The sequence below is a fragment of the Gymnogyps californianus genome, chromosome Z, assembly GCF_018139145.2.
Source record: "Gymnogyps californianus isolate 813 chromosome Z, ASM1813914v2, whole genome shotgun sequence".
Taxonomy (NCBI): domain Eukaryota; kingdom Metazoa; phylum Chordata; class Aves; order Accipitriformes; family Cathartidae; genus Gymnogyps; species Gymnogyps californianus.
The window spans coordinates 35,532,131-35,555,427 of NC_059500.1; the positions used below are offsets into that span (position 1 = coordinate 35,532,131).

Below are 23,297 nucleotides of genomic sequence, written 5' to 3' on the forward strand. Positions count from 1 at the left end.
CAGCTTTTTGGTCATCTTCGTGGCCCTCCTTTGGACACTCTCCAGTCTTTCTGTGTCATTTTTGAGTTTTGGGGACCAGAACTGGACACAACATTCCAGGTGTGGCCTGAGAAACACTGAGTAGATTGGGATGATCACATCTTTATCTCTGCTAGTAATGCCTCTCTGGACGCAGCCCAGGATCAGATTTGCCTTCGTTGCTGCAGCAGTGCTCTGCTGACTTATGTTGAGCTTGTTGTCCACCAGGACCCCCAGCTCCCTTTCAGCAAGGCTGCTCCTCAGCCACACAGATCCCAGACTGTACTGGGCTCTTTGGTTATTCTGACCCAGATGCAGGACTTCGGACGTGTCAGTGTTAAACTCCATGCAGTTCTTGCTTGCCCCTCTTTCAGCCTGTCCAGATCTTTCTCTAAGATGTCTCTCCCTTCTGTCACATCACCACCCAGTTTAGTGTCATCAGCAAACTTGGTGAGGGTGCTTTCAATCTCATCTTCCAAGACATTTGTGAAGATGTTGGACAGTGTGGGGGCTGGTATTGTTCCCTGGAGGACCCCACCTGTGACAGGCTGCCAGCCTGAGTAAAAACCTTTGATCACCACCCTCTGAGTGTGGCCTGTGAGCCAATTTCCTACCTGTCTTGCAGACCACACATCCAATCTGTGTCTTGCTAGAACTGTTCCTTGAGTTGGTGCTTTCATGGCCCCACATTGTGGCTCCACTCCTCTTCCACCAACAGCTCAACACCATTACCGTGACCGGATGTCTGTGCACTTCCTCAATGCCCCAGTTGTTTTGCTAGAATTAGAATTTTTCAGCTTTTCCACTTTTCCACCTCTTTGCATAAATTGATTCTTCTGACTCGAGCGGTATTATTGAGTATGACAACTCTTTTTTGAACACATTTCAAATAAATGCAAGCTTACTTCTTCTCTTCCTGACGGTATACTCTGCCTCAACGGTGCTGATGAGAATAAACTACATACAGATTATGAAAGAGTGGCAAAATAAGTCGTAGTACTCCCTAAATAATGAGCTAAGAGTGAAATAGCCATGGAAATTCCTTTTCTAACTTGTGGTAGGATTGATCATGCTTGCTTTCTTGCTGCTAGAAATGCGTATATATGTAAAATGTTGGCTTAAGTAATAGTTTTAATCAATTGCTCTATTCCCTATATCAACAAGGTAATTTGCTGTTTTTCTGTTCCCTGCCAGAATGTCATCCTAGTAATTCTAATTCTGCAGCTATGAAATGTAACTGGAAACCACAACAAATGATATTGGTGTGGCATGACATAGCAAAAAACATTCATGTATTTTTCTCCCTTTTTTATCAGGCATTTGAAAGGAAATGTTTTTTGTGTTCTGTCAAAATGTTTTAAAGTCTACTAAAGATTTGTAGGCTAACAATAGGGCAAACTAATATAAAATTACATACAGAATAATTTATTATTTCATGAGGAAAAAGGATGACAAAATAATTTTCCTATAAGTTTGCAATGTCATGTGGAGATTATATATATTTGGGTTTACTTCATTTTCTACTTAGTGACATACTAAATTCACACTTGCCTACATTGTATTTTCATATTATTCATTAAAGCAGGATTTATTTTGAAAGGCCAATGGTAAAGAACAATGTAATACTTGGGAAAACCCAGTTTTCCAGCAAAATCTGACTTTGCAAATTCATTATATTCTGATGTTTCTACTGCTTCCCTTTCCAGTGCTATACCTAGCCATTACAGAGGAGCTGATTTTCATGGTCATGTCAAATGTAAATCAAAGCAGAGCATCAATTTTCTTAAGGTATTTCAGCAATTAGACTGCGAATGTTGACCATTGCATTACTGGTGTTAGATTGCTGCACAGTAATACACTGTTTCCTAATTAAACAACTGCAAAATAATCTAACTGATAAGAAATGGCACATGTGGACATCCATCAAAGTTATTTGATATTTGGATCCAGCTGACATAAAAATGTCATGTAATATGAAGTGTTCCTGATGCTCTATGTCTAGATGATATAAAGTCATCAAAACAAACATATGAGCATGACAGCTAGGTACTTTTCTTACTTGTTTTGACAATCACATTATTATTTCAGTGGAATTACATGCTTTCAAGCTTTCAGTGTGTGATGTGTGTCAGTTGCAGGACTCCTAACACCAAATTAAATTTAAAAATAATAACCTACAGAAGTTTTGATTGTCAAGTTTTTACAGTGTTCTTCCATCAATTATTTCTTTTTTTTAATCACTTGAGATCACCAATACAGCATACATGCTTCTTGACAAGGCCTTTGCTTTCAACAAAACCACAAATTAGTGCTTTTAACTTCCTTTTATAAAACTAAACGCATGAAACCTGATTACTCAATATCCATACAGACCTTTCTTTGTCCAATTTAGCACTATTTTAGGACTTGATGTAAAAAATGGCAGCCTATAATCAATTTAAAAGTGCCCTCTGTATCACAGGTTACTTCTGCAATTGAAACATCCTTTCTTTAAATTGAATGTGAGACTTATCATCTTTAAAATTCAATTGTAAGATAAACCTATCCAAATCAAGCTCATCTTAAGATTTGCTTGTCAGATGAGTATCTAGCAAGTTAAATAAATATCTAAAAGTAACTTTTCCAATTTTAGTTATTTTTAAGACAAATATATGACCATGTAAGAAGATTAAGTGGTAAAATTATACTGATATTCTAATATGGTTGCAAATGGGATTACTATTTTATGGAATAGGGGTGTATGTTTCTGTTATGGCACTAACCGTTTCCCAAGAGTCATAGAGACTAACCAGAAAAAGTCATTATTGCTTCAGAATAGGTGTCCACAAAGGGACACAATCCACAAGGGATTGTAATGGTATTAATTCATGCTTGACCTTCTAATCTGCAAACCTACCTGCAGACAAACATGAAGTTAATCATGAGAGACAAATTGGAGTGTGATGCTATGGTGTCCCTAGGACAGTGAATTGCTTTTTTTTTTGGAATATATGCTTGAAAGAAAACTGAAACCGTTTCCAAGCTCCTTTCTTAAAAACGTGCCTTTGGGCAGTCTTTTATCGCAGTCTTTCACTTCACACAAGTGAAGTTTGATCTTTTCTGACCTTTTACCCTCTTAGATTACTTCCTGACCTTTTTGGAACCAGTAAACAATATCACTGTAGTCCAGGGGCAAACAGCAATCCTCCACTGCAAGGTAGCGGGAAATCCATCTCCGAATGTCAGATGGCTAAAAAACGATGCTCCAGTGGTTCAGGAGCCAAGACGGATCATCATCAGAAAAACAGATTATGGTTCGCGTCTGAGAATCCAGGATCTGGATACCACGGACACGGGATACTACCAGTGCGTGGCTTCGAATGGGATGAAGACAATAACTGCAACAGGAGTGTTGTTTGTAAGGCTCGGTGAGTTCCTGGCTTTTATAATTACTCAGACTGCTTTATAGACTAGGTATTAGTTTTCACAATAGCATAATGAGAAATTAATTTGATGTTTTAAGAAGAATTCTCAACACGAAAGGAAGTAAATAAAGCCATTGCCTGGGGTCTCTCCCCCAGCGCAGAACTTCTCGGTTGAACTCGATACCCGTTTACTGGTAATAAAAGAAAGTAAATACAGATGGAAAGGTCTGTAAATACATAGTGAAGAAAAAATTTTACAGAAGTGCCAGTATAAAGTACAAAAACGTAACATTTCATTGCCTGGAGTTTCCACTCTACTGCTGTATTCATTCTGTAAAAAAAACTGAAGAGAAGAATGAGAAGCAGTTTTCTATGTGATGTTCATAGTGCTGGGCCCATCCTTGTGAAATATCGTGTCTGTACTGCTACATGGAGCCTGGCCTCAAATTCTGCCCTTTGACAGCTGAAGGTACACCACACCTTTCAAGAAGTACTTATGTTGCATTTTGGAGACTTAATCATGCAGCCTGGAAGGCAAACTTTTATTTAGTTAGCTTCCGAAGCAATGGGAAAAAAAATTCTTGAGACATTTTCCTAAAATTTCTTCTAATTTTGTAATGAAAATAGCTAGCTCCACAGTTTAGTTTGTAGTGATTCATTAAGTGCTGGGTATTGGACCTTGTTCCTGCTGTGACAAAGGTTAAGAGCATGCCCTTGTCATACCATAAACTCTGATAGTAAGGCTCAGGTGGGGCTTATTAAGAGGTAAGTGATGTGTCAAGATAACACATTGTCTTTTTAACAGCCTGTATTTTTATGGTGGGAGATATTTTCTAACAAAAATTAAGTCCACTCAAGTTGCTGCCTGAGCAGACAGAAGATTCATGTGATTTTTATTTGTGGCTTTGAAAATAGCAATATATAATTATGTGCAGGAACGCAGAGGGTTTTGTTTGAATCTTGAGACAAATCTTCCTTAAAGAGACAGTTTCCTTTAGATTGCTATTGACTTTTTCTATGCTGTTGTCCTTGAGACAAACTTGCCAGCAATGTTTGTTTGTTTTATGTTTACAGGTCCAACAAACAGCCCAAATCACAATCTTCAGTAAGTACTTTTTGGAAAATTACTTAATGCACTGTGACCAATTTTGTTCTGTAAGAATTTAGTTCATAAACTCAGTAAACACTGTTTGCAACAACAGTGTGCTTGCTAAAAATACCTAATTTGATTGAAAACTCACAGAATGGATGAAGCTTTTTCAGACAGGGATAGCATTGTGTTACAGTGGGTTTTGGTTTGATCAAATTTTCTTGAGCAACTTCTGCTTGCTTATTTCATATTTTGGACAAGCAAAATACCACAAAGTCATTATGTTTGAACAGTAATTGTTTACAGGGCAAGTATGGGCTGGAAGAGTGGTTACAAATGAATGGGTAAAATGCTTAGGTTGCTGCGGTTGTAAATTTACTCATGTTATATTATTATAACTTGAAAAGTCAGATAAAAGAAGACTAGAATCCTGTCTTTGAGTCGCTAGGTAAAACCTCTGTCAGTGTCATTTTGACTTTGGTGGTGATTTGGTGATTTTTGTTAGCTGCCTGGGCTCACTTGCTGATCCAGTCATAAGGATGAAAATAGATCAGTTCTGTTTCATCAGTTTTGCTTTATGTGTTAGTTTTAATTTAAATACTGCATATTGTATAATTTCTTGCAATAGATTCTGCAGTTGATCAGTTAATGGTGTGAGGAATGCAGTCTGAAGCCTTTTCATGTGTTAATGGCATAAAATTAGTGTTGGTGATGGACTAATTAAAAATAAGAGTAAAAGCAAATTTGTAAAGACATGTGGATATTTTTCAGAAGTATATTATTGATCAGTGTTTGTGATTTCTGAACTCCCAATGGTTTGAGTGGAAACACTTTAAATAACAGCAGTGGGCTGACCACTAATCCATCCATCTTGCATGTACCTCACTCAGTTGTATTACATGCGTAAAAATAATACCACATGGTACACATTCTTCTATTTTATATGCATAGAAAGTGTAAATGAATGTAAAGGATTTCAACTTTATAGGGATTTAACAAGTTTTTGTATTTTTCTTAAAATTGATTGTTAACCATTGAAGATTAAAAACAGCTATTCATGACAGAGTACAAAAAAATGTAATTGTTTTTGTAACCACTGAAATCCCACTTCAGATCTTACAGCACTTTAGAAAACTGTTGTGCACCTGTTCTACAAAGGAGAAAAATTGTGAGATACCAGGAAACTATCTGATCTTTTATGAGATCAGAAGGCAGAGACTGGTACAAGAGACAGCAAACTGAAATATGCATGGTGAGGCACTGAACTGAAGTTCAAAGAACAATTCTCAAATGCAACTGAAGAGTAGCAAGCTCCGAGCACAAGGTGGAAAGCTGGGAACCAAGTTTTACATTGATTCACTTTTTGTTATTGAGCAAATAATGAATCTTACTTCTTTTGGTTTCCCTAGTATTTCCCAAACTCTTCTCCTATACTGAGCATTAACTTATTAATATTTTACAAATATCAACATAAATAAAAAAATTCCAACTGATAAAGTGAAAAAAATTACTATGTGACATGTATTTCTTAATTAAATGCCTCCGAAAGTTGAAGTGAATTAAGGTTCCCAAACCATCTTTCATTCTGGTTTTGCCTACATTTTGAATGCTTAACTATTCAACCTTTGCTAGTTTTGAACTCTAAGTTAGAATATAGAAAGAAATAACAACAAAAAAATCCTATCATTTGGATTATGACACCTCTAAATCAGTCTTGTGCCAATGGTATCGGTGGTGGTCCTGGAACCAGTAGCATGCCATCATAGTTTTGGACCTGCCATTAAAAGGTAAAGCGAAGAGTATGCTGCTGGTAGATTTTTTTTTTTTAATATCCACTAGATTGAAGAGAAAGCTGAAACTTGAGAAGAACAAGCTCAGGTCAAAGGTCTAGTGAGAAGTCGTGAGGGACTTATCATATGAGGTCCAGGAGCTTTCAGGGATTACAGTTCTTAGCCTCATTGCATGCCTGCTCCTGTTTCAATTTTTTTTCTCTTTCCTACTTAATTAGGTTTTGCCCACCTTTCCAAAGTTCCTATCCTTCCTTTTGATACTGTCTTTCTTTTTTTTCTCTTCTTATGCCTCACAGTTGTTCCCATGTTCCTCTGTTCCATGCCTCCTACCTAGTCCTTCAAATAAAATGCCATAATTTGGCAGTATTTTTTTTTTCTTTTCAGAAACTGATTATGATTTTTTTAGTGAATATTTTGTATAAAATCATGCAGGTCAATTTGTAAGCCAAAAAAGAGGAAAGGGGAAAAAGGTGAAAGAAATACCTAACTGCCTGGAAGGAGCACGCATGGAACAAAGGGCTCTTTCTGTTTGCTGGCTGCACAGCACAGTCTTATGTTGAGCCACCCGAGAGCTGTTTCTCCTGGCGTTAACGCTTCCAAAAAGACACGCTTCAGTGGAAGCGCTGAAACCTAAACCCATTGTAACTTGGTTTAAAACTATACCTAATGAATTATTAAGGGATAAAAAAACATTACCTATGTAGATACCATCTAGCAAGGTATTTTTATGCAGTCCATGTGTTCTGCTGTGGATTTCTAGAAATTATCTACAATTAAAGATTGCCAGAGATCAAATGTGCATTATGCAGTCAGACTTGCCAGTGCAAAAAAGGGCCCTGACCTTCAGGTAGTGAAGTTGAGACATTTCCATAAAAATCTAAAAGTAAAAATTTTCAACCAAATACATAGTCTTGAACTAGTGTGGATTTTTTTGAGAGGGTGGAGAGGTCTTTATTTTCTGTGAAGGTCCGTATCTGTAAAAATTTCTAGGGATTTTTCTGTAGAAATGGAAAAATACAAGCTATCCAAATTACTTTATCAAAAGTATTAAAATTGTTGAAAGTATTAATAGCTAGTACAAATTAATGTACAATGGATATAAAATCAAAATACAGTCAGAAAACTAGTCTCTGACCAGCCTTTGTTGTCCAAAGGACTGTGCTAGCAGAGACAAGTCAGCAGGTTGAATCCTTTCTCTCACTGCATAATGCTATTACCTTTTGTATCATTAACATTATTAGCTTTTGTCCTTGTAAAGAGAGACATCCTGTCCATTCAGAAGGGTACGAGTGTGTGGAAATAGAATAAACAGGTAACAAATACCGGAGAATGTTTTTTTAGCATGATTTAAAATTAAGCAACAGATGTTAATCTCTTGGAGTCTAAGACTAGGAGGGCAGAAACAGTTCCCTTCCCTTCTGGAGGTGTTGCTCGTACAACATAACGTCATGCTAAAAGACTATGTGTTCTCTAGTCTAATGTATTTTTCTCTTGAATTGAACCATTAGATTGAATTTTACCCACTGGGCAAATTCCTGTTTTGAAGCTGTTTAGATTTCTCATTAAGGCTGTGACTGTAGTGGTGCCACCTTGAAGGGAACTTGGGATGGAAGATATCTGGCTGTTTGTTGGCTCTAAGGGCTTCTGGAAAATCTGATGAGACTTTAGCAGAAGTGAGGAAGGCACAACAGAGTACAGGCAGAAAGAAGTAGCTATAAACTCAACCCTTGCCAAGTGTAGGCGAACAGAACTGGCTCTGTTGCCAGTGCTGCACTTTTCCCCACATGACCTTTCTGCAGTCTGCTCAGGATGCCAGGAGGTGAACACCTCCTTCCAGAGCCCTGCGCAGGGGCACCGGGCTTTCGAAGAAACTTTGAGAAGTCCCTGTTTTATCGAACTCTGACTAAAATAAATTCTGAGTTTGCAGTCACTGGTGCCTGTATGCTGGACCCTTAGAAGAAGAAATAGGTGGGAAGAAACACTGTCATCAGGTAGAAATTGTCATTAGTTTGGGGAGGAAATTTTGAGGTATTAATCATTCAGAATAAATTTGCATGCTTTCATGCCTTATTTTCTGCAGGTAGTTTGGGACAACAGTAAAAATTTTAAGATTCAGTCCATCGAAGAAAAGTGATGAAGCAATTGTAGTTGAGAAAAAAACAGTTCTTTCAAATAATGGAAAACAAAATGTCTTTAAAAGCTAGTAACACTTTTGAGTTAAAATTCTGGTGAGGAACCCTGAGGCTGGGGTGGGCAATTTATGCTCTATGGGTCTGCATATCGCATGGCTTTTATCACATAGCCAAAGCACATCTCTTATGTGACCCCCAAAGGGGACCCTCTGCGTGATGTGATGGGCACTCATGCAGCTTTATGATGGGGGCAAGTGTGTTTTCATCATGTGACAAATCTCCACGTAATTATAAGGTGGAAGAGGAAATATGAGGCCTTGGGAAAGAGGGTGGAAAGGTCATTTTGACCAGTCTGATCTGGTCATGAGAGCACTTCACCCTGAGGCCACCTCCCTGCCCATGGCTGGGGTCTTCCAGCTAAAAGACAGTAGCTGTAGGGGCAAATAATTTTGTAAACTGGATCTGTCTGGCAAACCAAAGGTACCCAACGTCACGTTAAAAAGGAAGAATACTTTCCTTACCATCAAACAGCAGCACCACTCATATCTTCCTCCTTTCCTCAGGTGGCGTGGCAAATAGCCTTTAGTCTCAGCACAGTTCAGCCACTGATAACAACATTTTTAATCTGGTAAATTATACAAGATCATCTTAAAATTCACATAAACAGATGTTTTTATAACCAGTACGAGGTTGTCTCAACTCAGAAGTTACAGTGTTTATTCAGGCCCATGAGGACCAGGTGTTCAATGACGGGGCTCTTCCAGAATGACATGCACGCCTTTTGTTTCATGAAAATATACACTTGGCTGAGACGACCATATTTGAAGTATATATATTTTTCTAAGATATTTGTGGTAACATGTTGAAGTTACAGAATAAGCACATACTTTGTGTTCTGGTTTCCTGTTCTAATCAAGGGAGAAGAAGGATTTTGTGATTAAAACACTGGACTGTAATTTTAGAGGTCTGGATTCAATTTCTGGCCGTGCTCCTGTCTCCATGTGTGATTGCAGCAAGTTGTTTAACCTTTGTCTCTCCATGTTTTGTACATCAAATGGAGATGGTCAATCTTGGGAATTTTTTGCTTTCCTCTATTACGGGATCAGATCATTTCAAAATGTTTAGGGTACATTCTCTCCCCATAAAATATGGAATGTTATTCCTATTTTACAAATGAGGAACTGAGGCACAGATTATCTCGGGCTGGTCTACATTAAACAGCATGTGTTTGCCTTGGCAGATTTCCTGGCTCCCTGACAATCCAATTTGGGGATCTGGCTGGAACATGCTGCAATTCCCTCCTAGCCCCTGTGTGTCAGTTTCCTTTTTTCTTTCAAGTTTGGGGGGGAGGCTGTATTTCACCCTGGTGTGGGTTGGGGCTCCTTTCAGGGAATTTTGATCCACATTCTCAGATCTGCTTCTGGGTCCATCGGTTTAAATGTCCTTTGACAGTCGCTCAGGCCGAGACAGGAAATTTGTAGAGGAAGGAGGGAACTGAAACCAAGGCTGCACTAAACCATTTTACATACTCTTTTGTCTTTTATCTATTTCAGAGTGTAATTTTTCAGTACAGTGATTGTTTTTGCTCTAGCTATGTAGCGTACAGCCTAGTAGGGCTTGTAAGTATACCGTGTCACAACTAATATATAACTGAAAATTATACTCTGGTCTGTCCAGAGCTGTAGAGTACACTCAGAAGAAGCTGACCTTCTCTCTTGTAATGGAAACGGCAAAATGTTTGTCCTAATCTTGCTTTTGTGTTTCAAAAAATTTTTCTCATGAAAAACCCAGAATATGTGTAATTCAAGGCAGAGTTAAAGAGCAGTGGAAGTACTGGTTTGGGTTGCTTTGCACCACACCAGATCCCAGCTTCTTCCCACACTACGTTATTTCTTCAGCTTTAATCTTCCACTTAATCTTTTCTAATCACTAGTAAATAAATGAATGATCTAATGCATTTCATATTATTTAGTGATAGAAGTAGAAATTCAATATGTGCTTACAAAATTAACTAATTTTAAAAACCAGATGTGTATTTAAACTAATATGCATAGCATCTTGGAGTAGACACAAGTGTCTGTATTCCTCTAACTTGTTATCTGAGGAAACTATTGCACATGGTAGTTTTTTCCTTTCCTTCAAAGGAAAGGAAGAACAAAGGAAATAAGTTGACAGGGAATATAGAAAAAAAGGATAATGGTTTGTTTCAATCTGTTATGTTCACTAATCCATATTGTTCAGAAGCCCCCAAAAACCAAAGGGAAGCCAAGCGTATGCAAAGGTGATTAAAAATAGACCTCCAGGAAAGCTTTACCTTCTTTGTGCTACTGTATAAATCAAATGCCTCTGAGACTTACAGTGTAATGCAGCTACTTTGCACTGCTTTACTGAGAGAGCCTGGTTGCAAAGACAAGAAAGCAGCCCTATGGGACTTGCCTGGTCTTGGGCAAGGTTTCCAAGTACCTTAGGAAGAAGAAGCGATTAGTTACACTTCTGTCTATTCTTACAGTTAAGCTAACTTAGCATTAAATGTGAGGAAGCACCTTCCCACTTGCGATTAGCGGTACTGTCAAGATACTTTTAAATGGGTTGGATCAAGCAGCATAATGAATGTAATGCTTACCACTTTGCTTTTCTATATGAGGCTACAACATGCAGTACACCAAGGCACACAAACCCTCCTAAGAGTTCTGCTTTCCAAAATTTAGAAATTTAGCTTGTAGGTGGATATTAAAGGAAGTTGATGGTTTCTGTAGGGGAGAATTTACCCACAGCCTGTGTGCTGGGAGAGTCTGCTTCCTACTCTGCAGAGCGGTGGTTAGGTTTTTGATAGCCAGCAGGCCATCATATCAGGCAAGCTCTAAGGTGCAACTCTGAGATCTGCAATGTACGGTGAAGAGCCAAATACAGCTCCGACTTTGTAAATATGTGACCCCAACATGCCCTCTTCCAGCAAATTCCAGATCAGCAGCAGGTGCTTAGGTTTGGGCAGCTCAGAGAAACAATTTGTATTAAACTACCAAAGAAGTTGCAAGCGAAATAAGATACTTGTTAATCCGTTTAAGGATATACGTAAATTGATATTCAAAGTAGTAATGGCCCTTGGGCTTTTGGCAAGTAGCTACTGCAGCTGTTGGACATCCCTGATATAACCAGCGATCTTTAGTTTGTTTTGATTTTACTTCCTCCCTCTCTCCCTCCCCGTCTCTCCTTCGTTCAGTAGCTTAAATGGCTTTCAAAGTATTTATTGTATGTCCTACAAAAGGATGGTTATATGTCCCTGAGACTTCCTGTCAGCATTTGATGCCACATTGAGTTTAATTAGAGTTCCTTAGGATGCTGAATAGCCTCTAAGTGCATACAAGGAAAGGGTGAATGTTGTAGTTAGCCACAAAGATAAAGGAACACTATTCTAATGAAAAGTAGGTAATTTAACAAAATGAGATAATGTCGTAACACCACACCATAAATCATCCTTTGAATTTTTATGACTTTATGGCTAATTTTTCCCTACTTTTGTATTATTTTGTTCTCCATTTCAGTTTGAAAGAGCCAAACAAACTATAGATGCAACTAATTTAGTGTACTTGAGAAAAGGTGAAACAGATGGTACAAACTGACGAAATTTGAACATTTCCATTCAAAACTAAATAACATTAAGAGTGATAGAAGGCATTGTTTTAAAAAAAGGAGAAAGAAAATGTAGTAAGGAAATCTGCTCTTTTAAATTGGTACTGCTCTGTTAAGTCTAAAATCTGAAGTATTTGAAGTAATACTACTCTAAAAATAAAGTTGCAAAGAAGCACGTCTCATCAGTGGTCTCTCTCATGCTCCTCAAAAAGGTCAATCATAAGTGTCCCATTTCTCATTTTGATCAATCTGATAATAACACAGAACAGGCAAAAGATTACTTTACGTGAGATACAAACAATGTTTGCTATATCAGAGAAACTTTGTTTTTATACATATGTGTGCACACACATACACATACTTCCCCCCCAAGTTTTTCTAACATTTCAATTTGCAGGCCAGAAAGCACATTTACCCCTGCCTCACCATGCTTTCCTTCAAGTTGGGAAATCAGTCTCCTTAGTTCAGTGGGACACTCTCAGCAGGCTGACCTGCCTATAGAAATCCTGATACTTTCATCTGACTCAGTTTTGCAAAATTACCTCAAAAAACCTCCATTTTTTCAACTGCCTAATGCCAATAGAGTAGTTCCAGATTGCAAAACAGTGAGTGGAGGGGTAAAGGAATAGAATAGAATAGAATAGAATAGAACAGAACAGAACAGAATAGAATACTTATAGTTGGAAGGGACCTACAACGATCATCTAGTCCAACTGCCCGACCACTTCAGGGCTGACCAAAAGTTAGATCCCATTATGAAGGGCATTGTCCAGATGCCTCTTTTTAAGGCACTGACAGGCATGGGGCATCGACCACCTCTCTAGGAATCCCATTCCAGTGTTTGACTAACCTTTCAGTAAAGAAAGGTTTCCTAATGTCAAGTCTGAACCTCCCCCGACACAGCTGTGAACCACTCCCATGTGTCCTGTCGCTGGATCCCAGGGAGAAGACATCAGCACCTCCCTCTCCACTTCCCCTCCTCAGGAAGCTGTAAAGAGCAATGGCCTCCTTTTCTCCAAACTAGACGAACCCAGTGTCCTCAACGGCTTGGCATCCATCTCCCGAGCATCTGCTGAAGATGGGTCCTTTCCAACCAGAGGAGAAGAAACGCCAGCACCAAGGCTAGATCTGGAAAAGCGGGAAGAAAGCCTGTGCTCGAGGGCAGCAGCATGGTCACCTTTCCCTGGCTGCTTTCCAGCCGGGCAGCCCACCACATGTGCTGGTGCCTGGCGTTGTCCCTCCCCAGGTGCAGGACTTTGTGCTTCCCCATGTTGAACTTCTTGGGGCTCCTGCCTTGGCAGGCTACGACCCTAGGGTGATGCAGAGAGCAGCACCAAGCCGTGACTCCATGCAGGAGGAGGGATTTGGGTGCTGCCGCAGCGAGGCTGCACCGGGCAGTGCGAACCGGTAGGAGAGCAGAGCTCCGGGACGTGGGGGCAGAGGGTGCAGTGAGGAGGAGGCCAGGCCTGGGGTGATGAGCGATGGGGCATGGGCTGTCCCTGGAGAGCCCCCGGCTGGAAACCTCTGCCCCGGGACCAGCTGCAGAGATGCAGACCTGGAGCTGGGCAGCACTCGCCTTAGGGCGGAGCAACGAAATAGTGCCTGGCCCGCACAGAAGGACCCCTCAGCATTAACATCCCACCCCTCCCGGCAAAAAAACAAAAAAGGGTGAGGATAGCAGCGCCACCTGCACTGTTAGTAACACTGAGACCTTTTCTGTAGTTTTCATGCATTTATTTTATTTGGATAATGGGATTTGGGGGGCTGGGAGCCCTTGAGGGCTGGCGCATGCCCCAGCCACTGGCCCAGTCCTGGCTGGGCCATCCCCGGAGGCAGCCTCCAGGGTCACCGGCGCGATGCTGGCCTCTTGTTGGCTGGAGAGGCCTCGGGGCTGCCAGCCTTCCTCTTTGGGGGTTGCCGTGGCCCCCCAGGGCAGCGTTCACGGCCCCGGCTGGAAGCGGAGGGCCCGGGCACAGCCTCCCCTGGCTCCAGCTGGGGCTGTTCTTGCTCCGCGGGGACGGGGACGGGAGCAGAGGGGTGGCTGCCGGGAGCCCCACCAACGGCAGCGGACGAGGTGCCGGGGAGCTCGTCCGCGCTGGATCTGGCCGGGCTGCCGGAGGGGGCTGGGCCGGGGGCGAGAGACCCTCCTCGGGAGGCAGCGGGGCCAGGGGCACCTGCGGGGCTGCCCTCCCGCCCCCCGGCAGCACGGGCGTCCTGCCAGCCCAGCAGACGGCGGGCCTCTCTGCTGGGCTCTTGCACAGCGACACGTGCACGCTGTTGCACGAAGGTCGCCGTGCGGTTTTGGAGGGAGACCCCCAGCGTCCGGCCTGGCCGCTCTGTGTCCGTCCCCTGGTTGGTCAGGCTGGCCGTGACGGTGTCCTCCCCATGGCTGCCTCCAAGCCGCTGCTGCCAAAGAGGTCCTCCAGGTGCCGGTGGACGCAGGACTGCAGGATCTGGAAGAGCGTTGGCTGGTTCCGGAAAAGGTTCAGCCAGTTTGGGGGCTGGAGGAGGCTGCCCACCGGACGCCTGGGCACCCCTGCTGCAGCCCACCGTTGGGGTGCTGCAGGGTGATGGAGGTCGTGGGCGGCTGGGGCTCTGGGAGCTCCTCCCGCCTGGCGGACGACGCCGGAGGATGTCGCGGAGGGTGTGATGACATGCTCCGCGTAGTCGTCGTCCGCCCGCACCGAGTGCAAGATGGAGAGGATCCTCCTCTTGCAGAGGGGGCACTCGGGCTTGCTTTCAGCCCACCGCAGGATGCAGGGGTAGCAGAATTGGTGGAGGCATGGCATCACAAAGCTGGCCTCCTCCCAGCTGCCCAGGCAGATGGCACAGCGGTCCTCCGGCTCCGTGGCCATGCTCTCCCCGTGCTGCGGTGGGCTGGGGGGAGCTGGAGGTGACGAGCTGCTCCCTCTCACCGGCGCTGCAGCAGCGGGTGTCACGCTAGAGAAGGAAGAGAGGCCGGGGTCGTTGGCTGTCCCGGGGAGGGCTGGAAGAAATGCCCAGGTCCCTCCAGAAGGAAACCCCCCCAGCTCCCCAGGCTGAGGCTTCCCCGCCCAGCTCACCTCTGCTGCTGCGAGCGCGCCTCCTGGGTGCTCCGGCTGCCTGAACCTGGCAGGGCCGGAGAAAAAAATCTTCGACGGCTCCGGGGTCGGGCACTGAGAGCTGCCAGAAACAACTCCCCGAGCACGACACCGGCACCAAAGGCCTCGCTCAACACTCCAAACCTCACGAACTCGCTCAGCTGGAGTGCGGGCACGAGCCAGCTGGGTGAGACTCGGCGCCCGAATATGAGCAGCGAGGGATGCCTGGTCACAATGCATTGGTCAGGGATGTCACAATCCATCGCTAGGTGACATCGCAGTCCATCGCTTGGAGATGCCTTAGTCCATCCCTCGGTGGCATCAGAACCCATCACTCAGGGACTCGGTGACATCAGAACCCATCGCTTGGAGATGTCACAATCTATCACTTGGGGACATCACAATGGGCCATCCTTGCCCACGGCACTCGCCCCAGCAGCGCTGCGGCCCCAGCACAGGCATCTGGGGTTACCGCAGCACCACTGCCCACTCCATGCCCCCATCTCTTGTCTTGTGCTGGGCATCGGTGTTTCACGCCAGTCACCGAGGCCTCGGCCGTGTCTTCCCAGGGCCCCGTTGGGTCGCTCTGGCCACGGCAGACGTCTCCAGGCACATATGGCCAGAGGGTTCACTCGCTAACACCTCGTGCCTCCCCTGGAGGCTGCAGGACAAAGTCCCACAGGCTCTGCCCACACCCCAGCACTGCTGGCCAGCCCTCGGGGCTCCCCTGCTTCCTCCCACGGGGCGTCCCAGGCAGCGCTTGGCTCGCTCTGGCGGGTCTTCTCCTATCTTTCTCCCCTAGCCTCAAGGCACACGGGTGACCCCCTCTGCTCGGCACCCATCAGGCCTCATCCGGGCACTAGGTCCTCTTTGGGGTCCCGGAGAGAGGTTGACAAACCAGAGGGGCTGAGGGGAGGCAAGGAGGGTGTGTGGGGCTGGGGCCGGTTCAGCATGGAGCAGAGAAGGCATCGGGGCACGTCACAGCACAGCCCGGTGCGTATGGGGAAGGCATCAAGGGGCTGAGGACAGGCTCTTCCCAGCACTGCCTGGTGGGAGGCTGAGAGACAGTGGCGCCTCCTGACACTCGAGAGGTTCAGGCTGGAGATATGGCGGAAAAACCCAAAATCCCTGTGAGGATCATGAAGGCCTGGAGTGGCTTGCCCAGAGAGGTTGTGGGATCCCTGAGCCTGGAGGTCTTCAAGACCTGAGTGGCCACAACCCAGAGCACAACTCTCACAAGCCCGTGAAGGGATGCTCGCTGAGGTCCTGCAAGAGAAAGCCTTGCCAGTGGGAAATACAGCAAAGGTTTCCCAAGGTGCAACAGCTTCCAGAAGGTTTTGCCTTTCTGGCTTCATTTGGTTCAGCAGCTTTCACAAACATTTATTTAGGATAGCATGGGATAGGGTAGGATAGGATAGGACAGGATAGGACAGGGTAGGGTAGGATAGGGTAGGATAGGCTAGAATAGTTCTAGTTGGCAGGGCCCTACAACGATCAGCTAGTCCAACTGCCTGATCACTCCACGGCTGACCAGAAGTTAAATCCCATTATGAAGGGCATTGTCCAAATGCCTCTTTTTAGGAAGGCACTGACAGGCATGGGGCATCGACCACCTCTCTAGGAGGCCTGTTCCAGTGTTTGACCACTCTCTCGGTAAAGAAGTGGTTCCTAATATCTGCTCTGAACTGATGCTAGTTTGAACCATTCTCATACGTCCTGTCGCTGGATCCCAGGGAGAAGAGATCACCACCTCCCTCTCCACTTCCCCTCTTCAGGAAGTTGTAGAGAGCAATGAGGTCACCCCTTGGCCTCCTTTTCTCCAAACTAGACAAGTCCAAAGTCCTTAGCCACTCCTCACAGGATCTTCTAGCCCTTCCACCAGCTTTGTTGCCCTCCTCTGCATGCATTCAAGTACCTTCACATCCTTCTTAAGTTGTGGGGCCCAGAACTGCACACAGTACTCAAGGTGAGGCCACAACAATGCTGAACACAGCAGGATAATCACCTCTTTTGACCAGCTGGTTATGCTGTGTTTGATGCACCGAAGGATGCGTTTTGCCCTCTTGGCTGCCAGGGCGCACTGCTGACGTGTATTGAGCCTGCTGTCAACCAGCACCCCCAGATCCCTTTCTGCAGGGCCACTCTCCAGCCACTCCTCTCCCAATTTATACTTGTGTCTGGCATTCCTCCGTCCCAGGTGCAGAAGCTGTCATTTGTTTTTGTTAAATTTCATGCCATTGGTGATTGCCCAATGCTCCAATTTATCTCGATCCCTCTGCAAGGCCTCTTGTCCCTCAAGAGAGTCAACAGCACCTCCCAGTTTGGTATCATCAGGAAACTTGCTAATGGTGCATTCAACTTGTGCCTCCAGATCGCTGACAAAAATATTGAACAGAACTGGCCCTAGAATTGAGCCTTGAGGAACACCGCTGGTAACTGGCGACCAACCAGATGTAGCCCCATTCACTACAATCCCTTGAACCCTGCTGTTCAGCCAGTTCTTCACTCAGCTCACCGTATACCTCCCCAGGGAACCCATGCAATGTTACCTCAAGCCCCAAAACAGAAAGAGTCTGTCTTCCTCCCCAAAGTAAGAAGAGTGTGTCTCAGCAGCAAGCAGTATAAGAAAATATTGTTCACACAGGAACAAATCTATGCTTTCAACAGGAGTGCAGACTTTTTATTTTCTTCTGTAATACATTACAGTTTATTATATAAAATCATAGAATCATTTAGGTAGGAAAAGACCCTTAAGATCATCGAGTCCAACTGTAAAATGTTACATAAAAACATGTTAACTGTAAGATCTGCTAAATTACGCAGGAATCTGAAACTTAGAACAAAGACATGCTTGTGGGTGTGCTGTATTAACAAAGCTAAAACTGTAGCTGCTTTTTTACTCTGAGCTGCTGTGGTGATATTCACCATTTATTGTTGTTAACTACAAGGTAACACGTTCATACTGTATTTGGTAATTAATGTGGAAAAGACGACCTCAGTGGGTAACGAAGTTTAGCTGCATATTTTTTATTTCAGCATTAGATTGAGGAGAAGGGAGAAAAGCAAAAATGTATTACAAACCCAATAGTTCAAAGACTCAGGCACTCCAGCAAGAATGTGCAATGGGTGATCACTTTACTTTTAAATTCGCTGTCATTCAGACTGACAGATATATCAGTATATACAGGATCTTAGTTTTCAAGCATTAAGAACTAAATGCTGAAATGCTAAACTTGGAGAAGCATTTGATTTCCTAATTGAGTTTTCTACATGTTTTGATTCATGAAGAGTTTATTAATGTTAAGCCCGATTAGATTAATTTATGGAGCTGTGGTGCTGGTACAATTGCTACTCACAGCCTATCAAGCTAATAATGTTTGCGTAGCGTCATGTGCGTGGCATCTGAAAATAAATTATGACTCTGACTTTGGAATGTGAGCTATTTTGCTTTGCCTGAGATACAATGCAGTATCTGCTATTATATTGTAGGAAGATTTAAATGAAAAAATGTGACATTCAGGCATTAATTGGTTATATATAGGGAAAAAAAAGAAGAGAAGAGTCTTTGGAAATAAGGTCTGATAAACATTCAGTAAGTGGTTTTAAGTCCAAAGGAAGAAAAGTAAGGGGAAATTATCATTTGGGATTACATGAGGGCTGGATGGATACCCAGGCCTCCCAGCAGGTTTGGGTAATTCAAGGTGCTGTGCCCCCAGGCCCAACAAAGGGTAGCTGCAGAGCCAAAGGTGGTTCATTTCTACCCTCTTCCAGTGGCTGAAGTAGAAGAGTGTCTGTTTATTTTTAATTCTTGAGAACTCCAGAGGCTTTGATTGAAACTGGCATAGAATTTCCTGTGCAGAAAAAGCTAATTTTCCTAATTTGGAAAAAATCAACAATCCTATTATGTAGAATTATGATGACACACCAGAATTATTTCATGAGTTCTGGATTCCTTAGCCATACCACCCAGACCTCAGTGTCTGGAGCCAGCTGACAAGCAGATAGTGCTAATAATAGACTGCTGTCTTCAGTACAGACCAGCCCAGAAGAGGAGACACATACTTACTCATCAGTTGACAGAAAGAAATGGTGAGACACAAAAAATACTAAGTTTTGCTCCAGATTTTGGAGGACCATGTGCTGTTCTGGTGGTAGCCCCTTTATGCATCCCTGACCTGCCTGTTCCTCGCACTTCCATAGCCCCTGCGCTCCTGCACCCTCAGCAAACTCCTCATACCATTGCCTCAATTAACCTTAGGCACTAGCCCTGACAAAGGTGCCAAGCAGTTTTATTTTCTCACACATGTCTGCAAAGCTTGCTGTAGATGGGGTATTTGGAGAATGTATCAGCTACACTCTCGTAGGCTGGACTGAGCACATGACGATGGAAATGACGTAAAGGCTGGACAAATTTGGGTAGTGTTTCATGGGAACAGCAAAAGGCATGTTCCAGCAAGTCTCAGGTGTCTGCTCAATAGCAAGGCAACACGATAGCATCACAACCAAATGGCTGCTCCTTTTCCTGGTAGTGGTTTTGTTTTGGGGTTTAGGTTTGTTTTTTTTTTTTTCCTAAAGAGAAAAATGGTATTTTTCTCTAGCCTCATTTTTTGAAATACCTTAGCCATTTCTTCTGAGGTTAAAAAAAAAATTAAAAAAAATTAGCTTTGGACTGTGGAAAATTTCAGCTCAAATAAGTTCTACAAAGTTAAGAGCAGCTATGAAAACAGCCTCTAACATTGGGAAGTATCCACAAACTGTAACTTTCTGCAACATTGCCTAGAATAAGTAGTTCATATTGCATCCATAAAAAGTAACAGAGAAGCTAACAATTATTTCATAATGTTGCTTAGATGTTTTTAAAGAAGTAATTTGGTTGATGTTGGGGTTCTTTGGTAAATGGAATATGCTAATTTTTCCTTAAGACTGGAAAAATTACTGTGAAACTGGCACTTCAGTATTATACGGTTATAAATAGTTGATGTTTCTGTAGTTTTAATAAAAATGTTCTGTGAAAGACTTTGAAGATGAACACTTGCATGTATGTATAATTATGTAAACAATTTATAGCTGATGCTATGATAATTTCTGGCTATTTTACAAAGCTTTCTGCTATCAGATGTATAATCTCTGTGTTAGCTGAAATAGAAAAGCCACCTTTGTTAAGTTTAAAAAAAAGAATAAGAAAGAAGAAAAAAAATAAGCCAGTACAGTTATTTTCATTTTTTCATTTGCTCAGATACTTTCATATGTGATCACATTTTTAATGGCATGGTCAGTTAAAACATTTTTAATTCTGAAACAATTTTTAGTTAATAATGGTTTTTAACCATTTTTTTTACAAATATGTCTCAACTTTTTAACCTCTACTAAAAAGCTAGGAAGCACTTTGCAGAAAACTTGTATTTCCCATCATTCAAGAAAAAAATGAAAATGGAAAGCTTGAGGCACTTCCGTGGGATTTTGGGTTTTGTTTTAAATTATTCCTTTGTCGTTCTTGTAACCTCCCCTTCTTTTTGGATTTATATAACTGGCTATTTTTGTCTGTGCTTTCTTAGTCTTTTTTTCTCTCAAGACTTTCTACCTCCTACCTGTCTTCCTGGCATACGTATAAAATTCCATCAATGGATTTTAATGAACTGAACAATAACATAAAATTTCTGCTTGTGCATAAAATCTGCCTGTGTAGGTAAATCACAATGCATGAATATCTACCTGAAAACTTCAAGATTTTTTTTTAAAAAAGAATTATTATATCATGCTTATCCCTGGTGGCTTTTATGGAGTGGGGTGAGGGTTGCACTAGGCAAGGTCGGAGCAGCCTGGTGGGAGGTGGGCTGCCCTTGTCTCACCCAGTCCCAGGGGTGAGAAGGGACCCTTATTCCCAGACCAGACCCCTTGGTGATGCTCAATATCCCTCCTTCCCTCCCTCCTATGGTATCACAGCCATCACAACTGCCCTTCGCTCCTTCTTTCTCCCCTCCACGGCTTTCCCATCCCCCCAGGCAGCTGACGTGGCCTCTTAGCTCTGCTCTCTCAGTTGCATCCCTCCTTTGGTGTAGCACTGCAGCCCAGGTGCAGCCCTCCGTCCCCCACGCTGACCTCAAGGCACTGGCAGCCCCGTTGCTGAAGCCCTCTCTGGGCCGCCTGGGATGCGCCCTACCAGTTTTATTGCTACCTGGGTACGGCAGCAATTATAATGATGTCTTCAGCCAACGGACTCTTCCAAGACCTTTTTGGAGCTGACCTGTGTGTACTTACTCAGGGTAGCACGGCAGGGGCAGGAAAGATAAAAGCAAAGAAGAATTTTGCTTTCCTCTGGCGGTGGGGGAAATAGGGAGCTGCTTGTTAGAGACTTTTCAGAGGGCTCGTTGGCCCTGCTGTTTTTCCTTGGGGATGTCAGAGGGAGACAATTTATTAGACAGTCATAACACACTGAGCGATAACTTGCCTTTAAAAAAAAGGGTGGGGATAGAGACTCATGATGATTTCTTTGGTGAGCGACAAGCTGGAATGCTGCATGGCCAGGTCCATGTTCCCATATGTTGAAATCAGTTTTTTGAAGTTTTTTTTCCCAATTCTTCAGCAACCTTGGTTGTAACAGAGATGTTTCTGTTAAAAATATCTGACACAGCAAAACAGACCTGCAGCCTTCCTTGGATTGCCAGCTGACTCATCTGATTTCAAGATTTCATCCCAAGATGCTGACACCTATGAAAGCAGAGGAAGAATTTACAAAAATGTCATTTGAGTAAATTGAAAGAGAGAGTTTGTCAGTGGAAGTAATAGTAGATCATCTGTTTGAAGGTACATGTGGTAATCGGAGGATTATGGCTGTTTATACCTCCAGGGACAATCCTCTGTTCCTTGCAGAAGTTCAGGACATAGATGTCCTTGTTTAGCTTTGCTTCTTTGACTGTTTTACCCAGGTTACTGTAGTAAGAGGCATCCTGCCACCCATGTCTATACTTCAGTATGTGATTACTGTACTTGCAAACAGCAACAGTTTTTGGTACACTGAAACCTTTTCTAAATACGTAAAGCAATAATAAATATGTGAATGCCTGTGATACCGTCAAACCACAGCAGCATGTAGTGTGTTATCTAATGAGCATCCTGCCATAGTTTTGTATGTTCAGTTCTTTCCTACAACTTTGCTAGTGAGGGCTGTGTGTTTTTCTTGTTATAGGAGTGATGGAGGACGATTCTGTGAAAGAAAGGAAGGCAATACCATCTTCTGCTGGTTTTATCCCCTTAAATAATTGAACATGGTATCTTTTAGCAAGGACACAGCTCAGCTAGGAGTGCTGACACACACTTAAGGCAATGCCTAGTAAGGAGAACGATTTGGTTCATGATTCAAAGAAGGCATATGCTTAAGCCCTGTTGATGTCCTCTCCCTTTCTCGTGTTTAAATGCTTTTTAAATACCTTGCACTAAAAGCATCCTCCTTTCATGGTAACATCAGAACATATGTTTAAAACATTATTTGGACTATGTTTTAGAGACAGACTTTGAAGCCAGAGTTTTTTGTTTAAAAATACTGATTTTATAATCCATTGTGGAAATAATTGCAGTAGGCTAAAAATAAGGTGGTTGTTTACCAGTTGCTGTTTGATGAACAACTTACTTTTCTCTAGTTTGCCACAAACAGTATGTCCATTTGCAGCTGTGTTTTTACTAATGACATTTCAATGAATTACTTTATCTATTACCTGTCTTAAAATAGTGTCTCAAATCCTATGATTAACATTAACAAATTCATCATTTAGTAGAATCAGTAGAGTAAAGATCAACTGTTATTTTTTGCTGATGTTAGACATTGAACCTGGAGTTTCAGTTCACAATGTACTTTTTTTGGAACTAGCAGATAAATATTCAAATCAAACGCAGCACAATTGCTCTGTTCAGTAAATGTGACTTTAAGTACTTTTTTTAGGCATTCTGTTATGTACTACTTTTCAGATAAAAAGTACAGAAATAAATGCTATTTCTTAATATTTATCTAAGTTGTATGCTAGACATAAGGGAATCTTGCTTTTGGGCTCTGTTGTTACACTCAATGAGCATCTGGTAGCAAAATTCATGGGCCATATCCCTGGTGAGTGTAAATTGTCATAGGTCCATTGACTTCAACTGAGCTATGACTATTTATA

The 23,297-nt window shown here is 42.8% G+C and overlaps 1 protein-coding gene across 1 annotated transcript in view; it reads left to right on the plus strand.

Annotated features, from left to right (window-relative positions):
* ROR2 (receptor tyrosine kinase like orphan receptor 2) overlaps positions 1-23,297 on the plus strand; it is a 158,302-nt gene that overhangs the window by 115,646 nt on the left and 19,359 nt on the right. Inside the window, exons 3-4 of the mRNA XM_050912922.1 lie at positions 3,138-3,425; positions 4,497-4,527. Of these exons, the coding sequence (XP_050768879.1) occupies positions 3,138-3,425; positions 4,497-4,527 (319 nt within the window). The remainder of the gene's footprint in view (positions 1-3,137; positions 3,426-4,496; positions 4,528-23,297) is intronic.